Here is an 18,569-nt window from a genome sequence, read left to right on the forward strand (position 1 = left end):
TTTATATATATTTATTTAAAGCCAACATTTGTAAAATATTTTGTTCCAGGGACCTCCAGAAGCAAAGATTTGAGTTAAAAAAAATGAATTAAAAGATTTGCACAAAATGTTCAAGATGGCAGATCTACAAGCTCATAGCGCTGCACTCGGGTGCCGCGCTATGAGCTTGTAGATCTGCTATTTTTGAATAGCCCCCAAAGTATTAAAATGACACAGGGATGCGTTCCCGTATTGAATGGGTTAACCCTTTTTCAACATCAGGATGTTTTGACCCATGTTCCAAAAACAATCCAACCAACTTTGTAGTTTTCTACGTCTCACTGCAGAGTCAGCTGCTCCATGTACCTCCCTCCCTCCCCACGCTGCTGTTAGCTCTGCCTCTCATCTCTGCCCCTCCCCTACCGTGCTGTTTTGCCAGCTCACTCCAAAGAGGGCTAGACAGCGAGCAGCACAGCAGCAGCAGAGATCTGTCGACTCCATTCAAACTGCGTTGTGCTCTACTAGAGAGAGAGGAGGGGATGTATCGGCTAGCCAACATCTACAGGAATTTTTCATTACACAGTTGTTAAGAGAGAGCAAACGGGGGACAGGGAGTGTGTGTGTGTGCGTGCAGCTGATGTCATTAGCAGGGGTGTGTGAGTGCGTGAGCAGCAGCTGGGTCACATGCTGCTAGGTGGGCCAGTGATGCGGACGGAGATGCATGGCAGTGGCACCAGGAACAGTGGCAGGTTAGCTCGCCCTGCCGTCAACCCAGGGGAGGAGGTGGAGAGAGAGAGACGGGATGATTGATTACCATGACGGGATATTGGTTTCTGTCACTTGGATTTGGTTTATACATGTGTTTTTTTTTCCTGTACAGAGGCTGTGTTTCTAGAAAATATCAGCTCTCACTACCCTTTTCTTCTTCTTAGAACATGAATGCAGAGTGTAGTATAACTGACTGGTATTTCTGGCTGTCCTAACACTTTATCCTCTTTTTTTTTTTTGTATTTTTCATTTGTACTTTTTCCCCCCACCTTTCCCTCTGTGCTGGACGTCAGATCGGAAAGAATCGGAGCTGTCTGCCGTGGTAGGCAGCAGGATGCTCTTTCCCAGCTGCAGTGCTGGTGGCGGCGGTGGTATGTCGCTCTCCCAGGAGATGTCATCGCCCAGGGGCCTTCTGGATGTCACAGACCTCGGCCTGGGCCTCCAGTCTCTCAACCTGACCGGCTGGGAACGCCCCTGGAGCAGCCAGGACACCGGAGACCAACGGTCCACATACTCCAACAACACCGGTGGAGCCCAAGTCACCGCCGCCCAAGCTAACTCAGCCTCTAGTGAGTACTGTTCCAAGATCCTCTTTTTTTCTTTTGGGGTGAAATTGTACAATAACTGCTATTGTAGGACGGGGACACGCTATGTGACCATGGGACTCGGACTGGTTTGCTGTGGTTGCATGAGCTGAGCTGAAAGTAAATAAAGGAACGATTGTTTGTGTAGTAAAGGGGGGGTCTGTCTGGTACGTGCTAATAGTTCTTCAGATGACGGGGCTGTGTTGTGACTGGTGCTATTTTTTACTGTACAGCTCTAGTTGTTGGTTTGTGAGCTGTTCCCTTCATCCCCAGGGTGTGTGTGGGTATTTTTGTGTAGCATCGGTAGAGGGGATGATGTGGCAGTTTCGCTCTGCTGCACCTTTGGCAATCAGTCAGGGTAAACACATTTCAGTGAGACCGCAAAACATTTAGCTGGCATCGTGTCTTTTTTTTGGGGGGGTGGGGGGGGGGGTATTTGTTTGTACACATCATACCTGTATACTTGACGTGTGGAAGCAAACTTGTAGGCTGTCAAAGCGTCGTTCAACGTACGGATCGTATATTTTATTGTTTAAGCTTGTCAGTGTACCTGTTGCTATGCGTTGATTTGGCTAAACTAGTATAATGTCCAGTGTCATGAATACCGGTATCATGAATTGACTGATTTTTACATTGAAAAGCTAACATCTTTATACAAGCGACGACAGAGAATGACAAGACATACCCTAGACGAGCATCATTAGCATGTGGGCTTCGGTATAGTTTTTGTGTTGCATTATCAGTTATACAGTGTTTATCTTACACACCGTTACGCTATGCTGTTTAACGTGGGTGGTACTTTGTTAGGATTGTGTGTCTGTTAACAGACTTCTGATTAACCAAGAATTTATATTTTCTTTTAGATGGCTATTTTTGGTGGCCTTGAAGGAAATGCCAATGACTTGGTGATTTCACCACCCTGCCCCAGTTCTTGATCTGACCCATTTGTGGCGCTGTGGTCAGGCTGGCACACGGCCATGCCAACGAACCAGACAAAAGTTTTCATTAAGAGAGCATTCTAAACTGGGCCTGCAAAGTGGGCCAAAGCTCTGATTGCTGCCTAAAGCAGAATATTCCATAACTTCACATTCTGCGTTTTCTGCTACAAGACCACAGTATCATTTGCCATGTTTTTTCTTCTTCTTCTGACCCACTCTGATCAAAAATAGCAAGTGCCTAAACCAGCCACTGTTCAGCAATACCAGTCCCATCACTGTGGATCTCTTTTCAAACCCAACTCAATGAAAGCTTTTGAGATCCACAGATGCCTAACCACTTAAACCCTTGCGTCCTTATTCTGGGGCAGACACATTTGGGGAAAATGGCAGCTCAACAAGCTCTCAACGTGTCGGGTTGTTTTGAGCTTGTAGATGGGCGATTGTTGGCAAACATTTGGTGTAGAGGGAAAGGCTAACTGACCTAGTATAGAGCCCTGGGGGAAGTATATAGGGTTAGTTAAGAACACAATCCCACTGACATTGGTTTAGTCGAGCCATTCTACTTGGAACAAAGTGGAAATTGCGTTTGTAGATGCTTGGGAGTGTTTCAGATGGCAGTGTGTTGGCAGTGATCTTGCATACCCATTCCACTTCCACATACGCATTTATAGAGCCTTACAGTTGCAGTGTGGCAGCTGAGCCGTCCTGCAGTGATCAGACCGGGTCGCTTACTCGTCGCGCATAAATGGCTATATGACGCCGACACAAATGTTGTCACCGGTTTAATCCATTCAATCCGGGAACGCATCAGTGTCATTTTAGATTTCTTTAGCTATTCAAAAACCGAGTGCCATGCTATTAGCTTGTAGATTTTTTTCAAATGTGTGCAAGTCTTTGAATATATATATATATTTTTTTAAAGCGAACATTTGTATCTCAAATCTTTGCTTCTGGGGGGTCCCTGGAACAAAACATTTTGAGATGGGGTTCCGCGGACAAATGTTTTCTAAATCCTAACAGTATGTTGCTACATCAGTGGTGCTCCAACCTTTCCATGTCAAGGAAAAAAGTACCCCAAGAAAGTATTTGGTCACGGACTCCATCTAAAAAAGTTTTTTCCAGGGACCCCCAGAAGCACAGATCGGAGTTAAAAATGTTGGCTTTAAAACATGGCCTATATATATTCAAAGATTTGCACACATTTTCAGATCTACAAGCTCGTACCACTATGAGCTTGTAGATCCGCTATTGTTTGAATAGCCAAAGAAATGGTTTAATCAGTTCCCTCATTTTGAGGAATCCATCTTGTGCTTCAGAGGTAGTATTGCCCGTAATCGATTCCCTAATTGTAGGTCCTTCTATGTAACTGTTGAGTCATATAGGAAAAAGGTCACGCTTATCCATTTCAGCCTGTAAATGCTGTGTCACCGTTTGTCCCACACCCCTCTTCCAGTGCTAGGCATGCTGAACAGTCCCCTGCATAACATCCTGGGCAAACCTCCGGGCTACCCAGGGGGCAACGAGCCTGTGGGAACGCCTGCAGACTTCCTGGACAAGTTCCCTGGCATGGCTCGCATGACCAGCCGCCTGGACTCGCGTTCCTTCATGGATTCCCGCTCCAGCAGCCCAGGGGACTCTGAGACCAGCGGCTTCAGCTCTGGCTCTGACCATCTGTGTGACCTGCTGGTATGTGCCTGGATTACTGAGGTGATGTCACCATGTAGTAATTACCAAGAAAATACTTTAAATTAGAGCTCGACCTGTGCCGGATTAGCCATGTTTTGACCAATATTTAGTCAAAAATAAAACTTCTTATCAATTTAAAAAAAAATCTGTCTTTAACTTTCCTCTTCTACCCCGGATTTGAACCCGGTTTCCTGCGCAAGTGCTGGAATTTTTACCATTGAGCTAATGGCGCCTGCCTGCTTGCTCAGGGGATAAATTTAATCTTGACCATCGGGTCAAAGATCGTGTCCGATCCTGTGTCTAGGTGAGACATGACCTTTGACACAATCTAAATGGCTCAATAGAAGAGCAGGGAGACTAAATACAACCACCCCACTTGTATACGTTATATTGTATCAACATACTCTACCATACAGATTGGACAAAATAACATTGTATTCATTAAAGAAAGTTGCATAGTGCCGCTTTAAGGAAACGAGACCAAAATGTTTAAACACAGAGTGAACCATTTTATTTAACCACTTTACTTTAACCACTTATTTAACCACAAAGACAGCAGGTTGAAAGTAGTTCAAATTGACTGCATAATGTCAGATACCGATGTCGTCAAAGGTCTAACCCAGGGGTGGGCAGCTTTGATGATGGAGAGGGCCACTATATTTCCACACTCACTCCAGAGGGCCACATTGCATAATACTGTCTCTACGTATTTTTACTCTTTTCGCCATTCTTTGTCACACAAAAGTAGCAAATGTAGCCGATCTACAAGTTCAAAACGCGCCGCACTTTCAAATGCATTTAGTTACACTTATGTTAACTTTATGAACTTAAATACAAATACATTGGACATAGAAAAGACAATAGAATTTTAATACTAGCCATTAAGCTACTAAAATAGTTTGCATGTTTGGAATTGTAACAGCTGAAATCAATAATATATCAGTAATCCGATATTAACCTGTGGGAAGCATTAAGTGACGGTGGGGGCCGCATGTGGCCCCTGGGCCACCAGTTGCCCATGTATGCTCTAACCCATTTGTCTGGCTCTAGTTTTATTATGTATTTGACATGGACGAACCAGATGAATTGCTTAAAGTGTAGCACGAGTGCTAGTTTTCAACACCTGTCCTAATGACGGTCTGGCTCTAGTAATGACGACAGATTTGCCATTAAAATGTACATGCATTTCACACAAAGGAGTTTCCATCAGGGTTGCCAGATCTGCTTATTATAGTTTCCCCGCAATATTTTATTTGAAAATAGCCGATCTACAAGATGCGACGCGTTGTGAGCTTGTAGATCTGCTATTTTCAAATAGCTGATGTATATGTTAAAGTGCTCATGTGGCCCATAGTCGCTGCTTTTGGGATGGTTTTCCTAGACCTGGTTGCTTGTTTCTCTCACAGAATCTGGCAACACTGGTTTTCATGCTCCCCAGTTTAACGTGGTACGATTTTATGTCTCGTTCCCCCCCCCCCCCCCCTCAGTCGACCTTGAGGATCTCCCCTCCCCTGCCTTATCTGATGTCCAGCATGCAGCAGAAGGACCCGCTGCTGCGCCTGGGCTCTCGTGTCCTGGAGCCCCAGGACTGCAGCTCCCCCCTGACCCCGCCGCCCAGCGCCAGCCCCGCCTCCATGGCCATGTCCCGCCGCTGGCCCACCGGCTCCCTGTGGCCCGCCCTGGACCTGCTGGACCAGCACGACGACACCTTCAGCATCGAGAGGGAGGCTCGCCTGCACAGACAGGCTGCAGGTGAATCAAACATGGAAGACGTAGACCATCTTATCTCCGTATTTTAACTTTTTTCGTAAATTAATGCCGTACCATTTACCACTAATTCACACAAAAGTAGCAAAAATAGCCGATCTACAAGCTGAAAACGCGTCGCAGCGCGACGTGTTTTGAGCTTGTAGATCTGCTATTTTTGAATTGGAATCCTGAATTTATTTTTGCTATTTTTTAACTTGAATACAAATACATTGGACATAAAACAGACAATAGAATTGTTATACTAGTCATTAAGCTACTAACATAGACTGAAGTAATTAAAGCGAGTTGCTGAAATCAATAATATGTCAGTATTCCGGTATTAACCTGCAGGCCGCATTAACACATTCCATGCCAGACGTTAATCTCATAATGTACTCACCAGTGCCAACGTGTTGTTGTTGTTTTTTGTTTTTTTCACGTCGCCATAGACCTTGTTAAAATCCATAAGATTGAGCTGTGCACTGTCTGTTTACATCGGCGACTTCTCACTGAATCTACCAGTGAAAACCACATGTCAAACGGAGCTCCATGGTTGTAGTTAGAGCGGTTCACGTTAAACAGTGATATGCGAGGAGAAAAAACTACAGGAAGAGAATTGAGTTTAAGTTTCGTCATTCGAACGAGGGCCGACGCGATCGGCAAAACCGGATCCCAAATAATTCTGTTTCCGGTCTTCAAACCGGAACCGGAAATGGATCAAAAAATTCCGAAAGTGCACCTGGGATAGATCTACGCGATTGGCACGCTGCGGCTTTAAATAGGTTCGCGTAGATCTACGCGATTGGCATTCAATGTGTTAAGTGAAGGTGGGGGCCGCATGTGGCCCCCGGGCCGCCAGTTGCCCACGTATGACGTAGACGTTTAAGGAATTCACTCACTCATTCATTAATTTTTCATAATTGAGTTGTCAGTTTATTTATTATTGATCTCAACTTAATTTCTATCAATTGCACACCCCATGAAGCCTTGAAATCATGGCGACTTTTTTTTGTTTTTGTTGCATTCCTAAGCCAATAATTTGATGACCGGCAGAGATTCCGTCGGTCGTCAAATTATTGGCTTAGGAATGCGACAAAAAATCTCCATGAACTCTTTTTGGGTGACCTACTCCTTTTTAAATGCTTATCACAACTGATCCCAAAGTGAAATTGCTTAGCCACTTAAACCATGGGGTCCCCCAGGGCTCTAACTTGCAAGTGTGTTGGAAAGTAGGTGGTTCATGGGCTTAAGGCCGGGAAGTAGTCATATCAGTTTGTTTTGGCTTATTTTTTCAGCTGTGAACGAGGCCACGTTCACCTGGAGCGGCCAGCTGCCTCCCAGAAACGACAAGAATCCTCTGTACTCCTGTAAAGTGTTCCTTGGAGGCGTTCCCTGGGACATCACTGAAGGTACTGGCACCGTGTTTTACACCGGCCGTATTCTCACTAGAGGTTGAAAAATATTGTTGGAATTCGTAAATAAATTGGCTTTAAAATGAATTGCCTTGAATACCAATTTTATTCCCTGTGTCCGTTTATCTTTTATCGGCGCGGCGACTCGGTGGTTAGCACCGTTTCCTCAGAGCAAGGACGTCGGCCGGGTTTGCGTGGTCTCTTTACGTTTACGTTGGGTTTCCTCCCACGTCACTGAGACCTGCTAGGTACTCTGTCAGTGCCCTTGACCAAGGTACTGGCATTATTGATTGATTGAAAATTTTATTAGGCAAAAGAATGTGAAACAACAGTTACATTTATAATACTTGTCTAAAAGGTCCGACCAAAAAAGTCTAAAATGTCCGACCAAAAAAAGTCCTTGCGGACTTGTTTCCGTTGGGGTCCTTGAATACATTTCATAGACATGTATAGCAACCAAACAGTTCAAATATCAACACAAAAATACAGAGAAAAAATACCACTATGTACAAAAAAAATCATGACAAATATATTTTAAAAAAATCACACCCAGTGTGAAGTGGGCGGTGTCTTGCTTTCCACCCACAATGTGTGATTCACAAACATGTGAATCACATGCGTTTTTTTAAGTGCATAGTCCTGTTTATAGGGCTATGCACGTCATGTTTCCCTAGCCAATCACAGTCCTGAATAGACTGTGATTGGCCAATCACGGTGCAGGGTTAGGGGGGTACACTGGTGGCCAATCACAGCGCGGGATTTGGTGTGCAAATATCCAAACCTCACATATAGGGGTGGTTTCACCGCCCAAAAAAAGGGGAGGGGGGGTTGTCTGTCTACCGGGAAACTGGTACTACCTCCTCTTATGGCCTCCAGAAAGATGAGGTTTTTAGGGCTGTTTTAAATGGGCCCAGCGAACTGCATTTTTTGAGGAATGGGGTTAGACTATTACATACCTTGGTGGCCGTGCTGTAGAAGGAGAATTTGGCCATGTTTGTTTTATGGGTGGGTGGTACCAGATTGTTGTTTACGCTCCCTCTAGTTTCGTGACTGGGTGTCACTAACTTTTTGGAGGTATTTAGACACAATTTACAACTGGAGTCGTTGGCTGCTCTCTGATCCTTAGGATTGGTTAAATGCAGAGGACACTGCTCCTTAGGATGGGTTAAATGCAGAGGACACATTGAATCGAGGGGACAATAAAGTAAAATGAAATTTTAGGCTTTATTTTAATCATTGCCTGCTTTGTTTTTTTCTGTGAAAGGCAACGCATGTGCTGAAACGACATAGTTTTATTTGGCTACGTTTTATATCGTCTGTCAGGTGGAAACCTCATATGTGCAAAACTGTTACTTTTCAGGATTCAAAATTAAAACGATGGCAAAAGTATCAGATCTACAAGCTCGAAACTTGATGCTTTCGTGTGACGCTGTAGTATGATCTGAAATGTTTTTAAATATGGACAAAAGGTTTCTGCCCCGACAGCAACGACATATCGGTTTAATCGAAGTGGTGAAATGTTTAATTAAAATTGTGTTTGCTTTTTTTTTAAAGCTGGTCTGATCAACACGTTCAGCGGTTATGGCCCTCTGAGTGTGGAGTGGCCGGGTAAGGATGGCAAACACCCCCGGTGCCCTCCCAAAGGTAATATGCCCAAAGGTAACGACAGGCTGGTAGGCTATGCATTTTATACATTACTACTTCTGGCTCTCCAAGGTTGCACTTAGGTGAGCGCACGGTATGATGCTGGTGATCTGAAGGGGAAAGGTCAAACTCTGCACCAACCACACCCATTCATTCACTGCTGCTACAATATTTAAACTCATCACCAGCACAACACTTTTTTTTTTGGTTCTCCCTTGTCCTTTTTCAGTTGTACGTTCCAACCAATTAGTTTTCTTTTCTTTGGCTTTAAGAACCCATTCAGACCTGGAACGCATCTGTGTCACTTTAGATTTCTTTGGCTATTCAAAAATAGCAGATATACAAGCTCATAGCGCGGCAGCTTGTAGATCTGCTATTTTTGAAAAAGACATTTTTTTTTTCTTTTAGATTTTCTTTTAAAAAAAACTTAGGATTTCGTTTTTTTTTTAACTCTCTCACTGCCAGACTTATTTCTGGCCGCGTTTGCCCACTGCCAGCGATATTATTTTGTTTGTAAAAAAAAAGTGCTCAGGAGCCGAGATGCAGCCTTTTTCAGTAATAAGTTAAACAAGAAGTGAATGGAGCAGCAAATCTTCGTATCATGATATATTGGCTTCTGAACATTTTTTTCAAACTCGTGATGGCAGCCAGGGCATTCAGAAAAATACTCGTGATAACTCGTTCTTGGCAGCCAAGAGTTAAGAATCGCCTCAGGTCTTAATGGGTTAATATTTGTCAGGTAAAAATAAAATGATGCAGCGAAGCTACGGTAGCTGGCAACTTCTCTTTTATTGGTGGGTGGCTGACGTATACCGTAATTGTTTTGAAAATGTGTGGCATATAACATTTTTCAAAAGCGTATAATTTCCAGATTTCATGGACCATAGAATAAATCATTCATAACGATATCAGACCTTCATATTTTGTGTTTTAGAACCCAATTTGAGAAACACTGGCCCTACAGGGGATCCAGCCTGATTCACTACGTTCGGCTGATTTCTTTTTTTTTTCTCACTTCGGTTAACAGTCTGGCCAGCCTCCCATTTTGAGTCGTATTTTAATGACTTAGGCAAGTCAGGAAGTGACTCGAGTTTTACATCACTGGTCCCGCCCCCCCCCCCCACCCCCACAGACCAATCGGAAGCCACAAGTCGTTTTCACTCGTTTGTGCACGGAGATGGGAGGCTTTCCAGACTGTATAGCAGTGGCGTACCCACCATAGAGGCAGGGCAGGCGGCCACCTGCGAACAAAAATCTAGCCTCCCCTAGAAAATAAAGTAAAAGACTGAAAAACAGGCAGTGAAAAAAATCCAAAGAGAATAGTGGCCGTCGGACCTCCTCGTCCATTCACGCGGGCAGGCAGCCAATCACTACCGTATCCATTCAGCAGAGCGACGTCGCCTATAGTGATGCAAATGTGTGCCTTTATCTTCATGGGGTGCCAGGTGTGGGGGTCTGGGCCATCACCTTACTCACCTGGCATAAAAGGGGCTCTGAGTCTGAGAGCAGCTTGAGCCATTAAAGTACAACATGAAGAGACCACTGAATAATTGATTGATTGATTTTTAGGGGTGTGCCACTAATTTCACCAAACGATACGATACGATATTGGGCTCACAACTTCGATACGATACGATACGCACTTTTTTATTATGAAAATATATATAAAGCAAATAATATATTTAAAAACAAATGCAAACAAATAATTCTGTTTTTGCATTATTCAGACATGCAAACGTTTTGAATCCAAATAGGGCAATAGTGTGACACCTGACCCGAAAAAAAACATGTTTTCACCTCGGGCTGTTTGCATGCCTGATTATTATTGTAAAAAAAAAAAAATCTAAACGATATTTTTTTTCCCCAAAACGATACATATCATCACGAAAACGTATCGCGATATATCGTGGGACGATATATTGGCACACCCCTATTGATTATACTTGCATATTGTTTTTATTAACGTTTTTCAGTTTTGTAGTCGGTGTAGTGTTAACTTGTTTCCCCCGAGATTTCCCCCTGACATTTTCCCCCCGAGTACCCCGATTAGAGAAAAAAATCTCGCCTGCCCTAAATGTAATTTCTGGGAACGCCACTGCTGTATAGCGAGTGAGAAACAAAATCGGCGAACGTAGCGAAGCAGTCTGGATCCCAGGCTAGCCTACATTATACTTCTAGTTGGTCCTGTAGTCATGAGTCGTTGTCATAATTCTTTTGAAACACTTGAAAGCATTCCTGTTTTGTGTGTTTGCAGGCTACGTTTACCTGGTGTTTGAGAACGAGAAGTCTGTGCGTGGCCTGCTGCAGGCCTGCACCCAGGACCTGCTGCACCCGGAGGACAGTGGAGAGTACTACTTCAAGATGTCCAGCCGCAGGATGCGATGCAAGGACGTGAGTGTGCTGCAACCACACTATGTTCATGTCAATCAACCTTTAACCCATTGAGGCCTGGGGTTCCGATTCTGCAAAATGTCTTCTAAATTCCTAAACGTTTTTCTGAAAAACATACGTTTCTTTATCAGTGGTTTTCAAAATGTTTCATGTCGAGGACCCCCAAAATGATACAAATTTGGCCGGACCCCCATCTCAAAATATTTTGTTCCAGGGACCCCTAGAAGCAAAGATTTGAGTTGTTTGCTTTAAAAGAATATATATATTCAAAGATTTGCGCACATTTTCTTGATTTTTCAAAAATAGCAGATCTACAAGCTCATAGCGCGGTGCCGCGCTATGAGCTTGTATATCTGCTATTTTTGAATAGCCAAAGTGTAAAATCATACTTTTTAGCTCAAATCAAAAAGTGACAGATGCGTTCCGGGTCTTAATGGGTTAAGACTGGGAAAGCATCTGGCATTTTGGATTTTAACCTTTATATTAAAATGTATATTCAAATATTTGCTCACATTTTCATGATTTTTCAAAAGAAATTAAGATCTACAAGCTCATAGCGTGGCACAGAGTGCCGCGCGCTATTAGCTTGTAAATCTGCTTTTTTTTTAAATATTTTTTTAAAGCTAACATTTGTACAGTAACTCAAATCTTTTGCTTCTAAATCGAACAGTTTTTTTGAAAACTTAAGTTGCTATAATCAGTGGTTCTCAAAGAACAAGGGCCCCCAAAATATGTATTTGGCCGGGGACCCCATCTCAAAATATGTTCCAGGGACCCCTAGATTTACACAAATGTTCAGGATTCAAAATAAATTGCAAGCTCATAGCGCGACACTCTGCTTGTATATCTGCTATTTTTGAATAGCCAAAGTTGTATATCTGATATTTTTGAATAGCCAAAGTATACAATAATGGTTAAAATGGTTACACAGATGCGTTCCCGGTTTTAATGGGTTAATTTCAAGGAACCCCCAGTCTTGATATGCAATAAGCCACAGACTCCCGTTTTGATTCAATATTTTTTATCTCTCGGGCCCTAAAATAAAATGCCTCCAGTTTAAATTTTACTCTTGAGTGTTGGAACTAAATGGGTTCCATTTGTACACTCGAGTTAAGTCTGATTCATACTTGGTTTGAACGACGGTGTCACATGTCGAAAATAGCTGATGACAAGCTCGCAACACGTCATGTGATGCGTTGTGAGCTTGGAGGTTTGCTTTGAACTGATCTGTGACTATCCAGCTTTTAAAACTAAAGGCTTCTAGATTCTGCAAGACGTGCTGCTGCCCTCCACAGTCAGGAGTATGAACTGCATGCCATCTTCTCCTCGGGTTGTGCTATAAAAGTCACAAATGGAGGGGAAAAAATATATATAAACAGAGTTTCAATGTTTTCTAAACAAACGGAGGAAAAAAGACGAGCACCAACAGTTTCAGTGTTTAAAAAAGTTGAACCGATATATCGATTCATTTCTGTATTGGCTCGGTACAAATCGTCTCTTAATTAGTTGATTCCTGCCATGTTTTCCACCACTTGAACCCTATATACTTAGTCCCCCTGGGGTCTATACTAGGCCCCCTCTATTTCACCCCATCTACACCACGGCCAAATGCATCATTTTGGGGTTTCCTGACATGAAAAAGTTTAAGAATCACTGCGTTTTAATTTCTCTGCTAATCCCCCTCCTCCTCTGCTCCCGTGTTGCAGGTGCAGGTCATTCCCTGGGTGATCTCTGACAGTAACTACGTGCGCTGCCCGTCCCAGCGCCTGGACCCCAGCAAGACCGTGTTTGTGGGCGCCTTGCATGGCATGCTGAATGCAGAGGCCCTCGCCAGCATCATGAACGACCTCTTCGGAGGGGTGATGTACGCTGGCATCGACACGGACAAGCATAAATACCCCATAGGTGAGATATTTAGTAGAATTTGTTCCGATACCGGTATCGGTGTGTATGCCATTCCGATAGCACGTCATTCATGATTTTGCATTTACGGTCATATTTTGATCGCTTCAGTTGATGTTGCACGACTGTTTTATACTCTTACTGCACTATTTATATTTACATTATTTTACTAACTTGTAGCTGGACTTTAACAATTATGACTGGAATCAGTCTAAACATTACATTAAAATCAAAAAATAAATAAATATGTACATTGAAACTATACTAACTATAGGATGCCAGGTCAACTAATGAACCTGCCTAAATTGCACGCCATCTAAATTACATTTGAACCTTTTGCATTAACCGAGTTGCAGTTTATAATGTAAGGCGCTTGGATGATTCCCTCACCTTCGACCTTCCTCATCTGTATCTATCTGCAGGCTCTGGGCGCGTCACCTTCAACAATCAGCGCAGTTACCTGAAGGCTGTTTGTGCCGCGTTTGTGGAGATCAAAACCCCCAAGTTTACAAAGAAGGTAAAGGGTTTTACTGTTCACTCTAATCGGGCTTTATGCTTGGGCTTAGCCCTGTGGTTCTTTTTTTTTTTGGACTGAGAACTGAGCAGTATGGTTCCTCCCTCCTCAGGTCCAGATTGACCCCTACCTGGAAGATTCCATGTGCCAAGTTTGCAGTCGCCAGGCTGGGCCGTTCTTCTGCAGAGACCAGGTGAGTCCATAGATAGACCTTGGTTTCACTGGATTTGTCTAATCTGGTCCATCAAGCTCATCTCCTAGAAGCTCTGCATTTTGATACTGGTTTCATTACTTCATTTGGCAATATTTAACCCATCTAGACCTGAGGCTGATTCTAAAAAAAGTGTTCTGAAAAACATAAAATATGTATTAAGTGCATCTGTTTCTATAATGGAGGACTTCAAAAGCACACGAGGTTCCAGTGACTTGTTCATGCAGCTCATGTGTACACAAATGTTGGGCTTTATTTTTATTTGCACACTGAACTAAGCTTTTTGTTCTGTTCCTTGGCTTTTTACTGATGCTCACATGTACATTTAATTTAGACTCGTAACATTTTTATATCATTTTAACACATTCCAGACACAGGCACCCAACACGTGTGTGTGTGTGTGGGACCCATGCAAACCTAAAAGAAAGCACCTTACCTGGTGCAGTTACTACATTCCCCCCCCTATTTTATTGCTATTTTCCTTGTTGAGGAGCCAAAACCCAATAATTTGCTCATATTTGTACTATAGTGGGTTGTAAGCTTAGACATAGGCTTCCTCCCACTCTGGGGCGTCTGTATCACGGCCGCCATATTAGAGGAAGCACGCTACTGGCGAATCACAGCGCATCTCTTCCCGGACTTGTCAGAATCTAGTTGTATAAAAATGCAACAGGATAATTTCATACAACTAGATTCTGACAAGTCCCGAAAAAGACTTGCTGTGATTGGCCCAGTAGTCAGGAAGCGTGCCTCCTCAAATATGGCGGCCGCGATACAGGTCGCTCCAACGAACTGCAGCGGCCAATGAGTAATCTAGGTTTCTATATCTAATGGTTGTAAGGATAGCGCACCTAGACTGTACCCATAATGCATCTGTCCTTGTCCCGGGTGCACAGGCCTGTTTCAAGTACTACTGCCGCTCCTGCTGGCACTGGCAGCACTCCATGGACATCCTGAGCAACCATCGGCCCCTGATGCGCAACCAGAAGAACAGGGACTCCAACTAGAAGCCTTCACAAGAAGGAGTGTTCAGTTGGGAGCGCCACACACACCGCTGGATGGATCGACGACGGATGGGGGTATGAACGCTACCCGCCAAGCAGAGCACGAGTGCCAAGCTGTCCTTCACAAAGCCTTGTGAGGGGCACTGAGGCACTCTTCACCAGGCACTGGGGAAAAAAAACACTGTAGAAGATTTGATGTTCACGATTGCACTTGCTACATTTTTGCTGTTTACTTGTTCACTATGGCACTATGCACAGTGACCTTGTTTGGGATAGACAAGGGCCCCAACCCCCCCCACCCCCCCCTCCCCCACACACACTTTTCTTATGCAGTCTCCCAGACCTGTGGCCAGACAGAAAGATGGGTGTCAGCTTCAGGGTTCGGAAGTGAATGAAAATGCCTTTTTTCAGTTTTTTTGTTTCCTTTTTTGATTTTTTGTTTTACATGTGTTGCATTGTGAAGAGCGATCACGCGAGTCTCATAGCCGGTCATTGGCAAATGCCATACAGTGCCTTTAAATTTACTTTTTTCTTTTTCCCAGTCCCAAGTTGGCAATTGTTTTTTCCTGTGCAAGCCAGCTGGTGTTTCTTACTTTGGAAGATGAGAGATGGGCTTCATTTAACCAGTCGCATTTCAAACATTTTTACGCGGTTTTTTACTAATTTGTACACAAACAGTTTTAAGTCATGACATGGAAACTTTTTGACCAAAATTCTATCCGGCGGCTTTTTAATTTTCTCCCCTCCCTTATTTTTCCTCTCCACCGCCCCCTGAAACACATTCCTTGGGGTTGTTTTTTGTTTATTTCCGTTTAACCTTTCCCCCGAGTTATAACTGAACGGGCACAAAAATGTTTAAAGTACTACTTTAGCCTGCCTTTGCTTGTCCAGTTCTCATGTAAATTCAATGCAAAACATGATCACTGGACTCTGCATCAACTGGGTCGCCCATCATTTTACGATCAAATTTGATGGATCTTACTGAGACTAGAATATTGACATTTACGATTGTATAGTTTTATTGTTGCACTTTTTAATTTGCACTTCAGGAGGGGTGGCAGTAGTTTTTAATTTTTTTGTACATCAGCAGAACGGGGCAGGTATTCAACAGCTGCTTGTCTCCTGTTGACTGTAAGAGAACTTCCACTCTGCTTTGAGTAGACCTACTGTACCAACCCCTGCTTTCTTATAGCATTGACTTCATGTTCCAGTTGACCAGAAATGCATATTGAGCTGTGCCAAAGACAAAGCCGTCTGATTTTGTTTTTTGTTTTTCTCTTTTCTTTTTACTTTTCCTTTACCTTCATCATTGTCATACTGAGCTCTCTGTCTTTAGCCCAGCTGCTTTTTAGAGTTGAAAGTCTACCTCATTGTGGTCTGCCAAGTTTGCTGCTACTTAACAGATGTGGAGGATGTTCAGATTGGGCACAATAAAGGTGTTGAAGCATTACTTGACTGCATCTGAAGTCTTATTTTTTTAATGGAATTGGTTGGAATTGGTTTATTATGGTTATTTCATTTGTTCAAAAGTGAAGGTTGCACGCAGCCAGTTGGTCGATGGTGCTGGCCACCAGTGTTCATTTCTTCGACTAAAACAATGACGAAAAATGTCCGTCAACTACCTTTTTTCACTGACAAACTAAATAAAAACTAAATAAACTAAGCTACAATGACTAAAACTAAGACTAAATATATTGACAATTTTGTTAGCAAAAAAATAGACTAAAATGTTAGTGTGGGACTAGTGGAGAGGAGATCCGGTAGAACTAAAAGACCTATGTTTGGTTGCGCTTGGGTGTTGCGCTCTGAAAATAGCTGATCCACAAGCTCACGCGTTGTGAGCTTGTAGATCTGCTATTTGGCACTGGTTTGTCGGCGCAAAGCTGCAGATTCTTCATTTTAAACAGTTTTTAATTTGAACAACAGTTTTCTACTGTGAATTGGTTCAAAGGACTGGATTCCAATATTAGTGGGAGTTTATCACAGTCCTGTGATATGGTATTTTTCATCTACTTGTCCAACAGTTGCTTTATGCTTGTGTACTCTTTTTGGGCTTCCCAGTGTTTCTACTATTTTAGAACCGAACCCGTTAGCTAGAACCTCAATGCACTTTTACTATGAGCTAGAAAGGCTGTCAAGTACTAGATTTGGGGTGTAGAACATTAAAATAATCTAAACTCCTGACCTGAGGATGGAATAGAGGGCAAATTGAGAATTTTCCATTCAATAGATAAAAAGTGTATGTTAATACCTGATGGAACTTGCGGATGGGGGAATTTTAGATACGAAAATAATTTTGAACTAATGAGCAAAACTACATTTTAAAGGATTTTTCTTTTTAAACTTGAGGCTTAAGTACTGTAGAAATAGATGAAGGCATACAATTCCCTTGGCAAATGTATGACCTCTTATAATAAATAGTTGTTCTAACTGTCATACATTTGACCAGTAGGTGGCAGTGTGCAACAATGTTTCATAAGATCTTGTACTAAGATCCTAAAGTGCTGAGAGACCAAAGAATTGTAGTCAACCCCTGGTCTCAAGCCCTGGCTAATCAGCCATGTAGGCCTATGCCTTAATGCATTATAAATTAAAAAATATTATGCATTATAAATTAAAAACGCCTTAAATATTTTATTTTAGAAATAGTTCATCTTTTACTCAAGGGGGTCAACGGCCATCACAAGTTGATGTCATATGGACTGCATGTGCTAATAAAAACATTACAATATTTATATTGTTTTGTTGCTCATATTAACCTCAGGAAGTATTGTTTTTTATTAGCACATACTGTATAGGGCTAGACCACACATGGACAACTTACATCAACTTGCGACAGGCCTTGTCCCCCTCGAGTAAAAGATGCACTATATTAAGGCTTATTAGTAAAAGATGCACTATATTAAGGCTTATTATATTAGCCAAGGATCCTTTGAAGAAAGTTGAATCAAAGACGAGGCCGATGAGGTTGAGAGGTCTCAGTCTCAGAGGTTGTTGTCAGGTCAGCCTTTTGTCAGCTGACTTAAAGTCAACAGGAAAAAAACACTATAAAGACTGACTGCTGAGTTGCAGTGGTGTAAAGTAACTAGTACATTTACTCAAGTACTGTACTTACTGGAGTATTTCCAATTTTCAATTCTTCTCTAGTAATTTCCACTACATCTCAGAGGCAAATATTGTACTTTTACTCCTCTACAATTATTTGAAAACTTTAGTTATACTAGTTACTTTGCAGATATAAATTATATTATAAAACATACATTAACCGCTTTAGCCCTATTTTATACATAGGCTATTTGAAAATAGCCGATCTACAAGCTCACAACGTGTCGCATCGTGACGCATTGTGAGCTTGTAGATAGTCTATTTTCAAACATTTTAGTACTTTTACTTTTGGTACTTTAAGTACATTTTGATACCAATACTTTGTACTTTTACTTTGAATTCCAGACGTATCAATCCAGACAGTATTGATACTTTTACTTAAGTAAAACATTTGAGGACTTTTTCCACCACTGCTGAGTTGCATTATCTGAAGGAGAAGTCATGACAGCTTGCTATAGGAGGAGCGCTCTCTTATTTGTAACACAAAACAAACCTCATTCAATGAGGAGGTGCTCCCTGAAACTCACGACTCAGGGTTTTCCCAAAACACTAAGTATACAACAACATACATTACATCATCATAACCTTTATTTTAATGTTTTATGCTTTTGCTTTTCTTTTTTTTTGCTTTATTGTTAAATTGGTTGTAACTGTAATTGTATTCTTGCTCTGTAAAGCAGTG

General features: G+C 42.4%; 1 protein-coding gene across 2 annotated transcripts; it reads left to right on the forward strand.

Annotated features, from left to right (window-relative positions):
• The first annotated feature begins 439 nt into the window (after positions 1–439).
• Positions 440–16,232, forward strand: cpeb1b (cytoplasmic polyadenylation element binding protein 1b). 2 transcript variants are annotated; one of them, XM_080439126.1, is made up of 11 exons: positions 440–728; positions 1,041–1,316; positions 3,723–3,955; positions 5,443–5,707; positions 7,000–7,113; positions 8,671–8,775; positions 11,015–11,151; positions 12,858–13,056; positions 13,476–13,570; positions 13,680–13,760; positions 14,675–16,232. In XM_080439126.1, exons 1-11 carry the CDS (start codon positions 701–703, stop codon positions 14,783–14,785), a joined length of 1,644 nt encoding a protein of 547 aa, XP_080295252.1. In that variant the 5' UTR covers positions 440–700; the 3' UTR covers positions 14,786–16,232. The 2 variants fall into 2 exon arrangements, with proteins under 2 accessions (XP_080295252.1, XP_080295253.1); XM_080439127.1 differs by having other exon boundaries at positions 8,671–8,760.
• Positions 16,233–18,569: the final 2,337 nt, after the last annotated feature.

Source organism: Gymnoscopelus braueri (assembly GCF_963280865.1).
Source record: "Gymnoscopelus braueri genome assembly, chromosome: 1".
Classification (NCBI taxonomy): Eukaryota; Metazoa; Chordata; class Actinopteri; order Myctophiformes; family Myctophidae; genus Gymnoscopelus; species Gymnoscopelus braueri.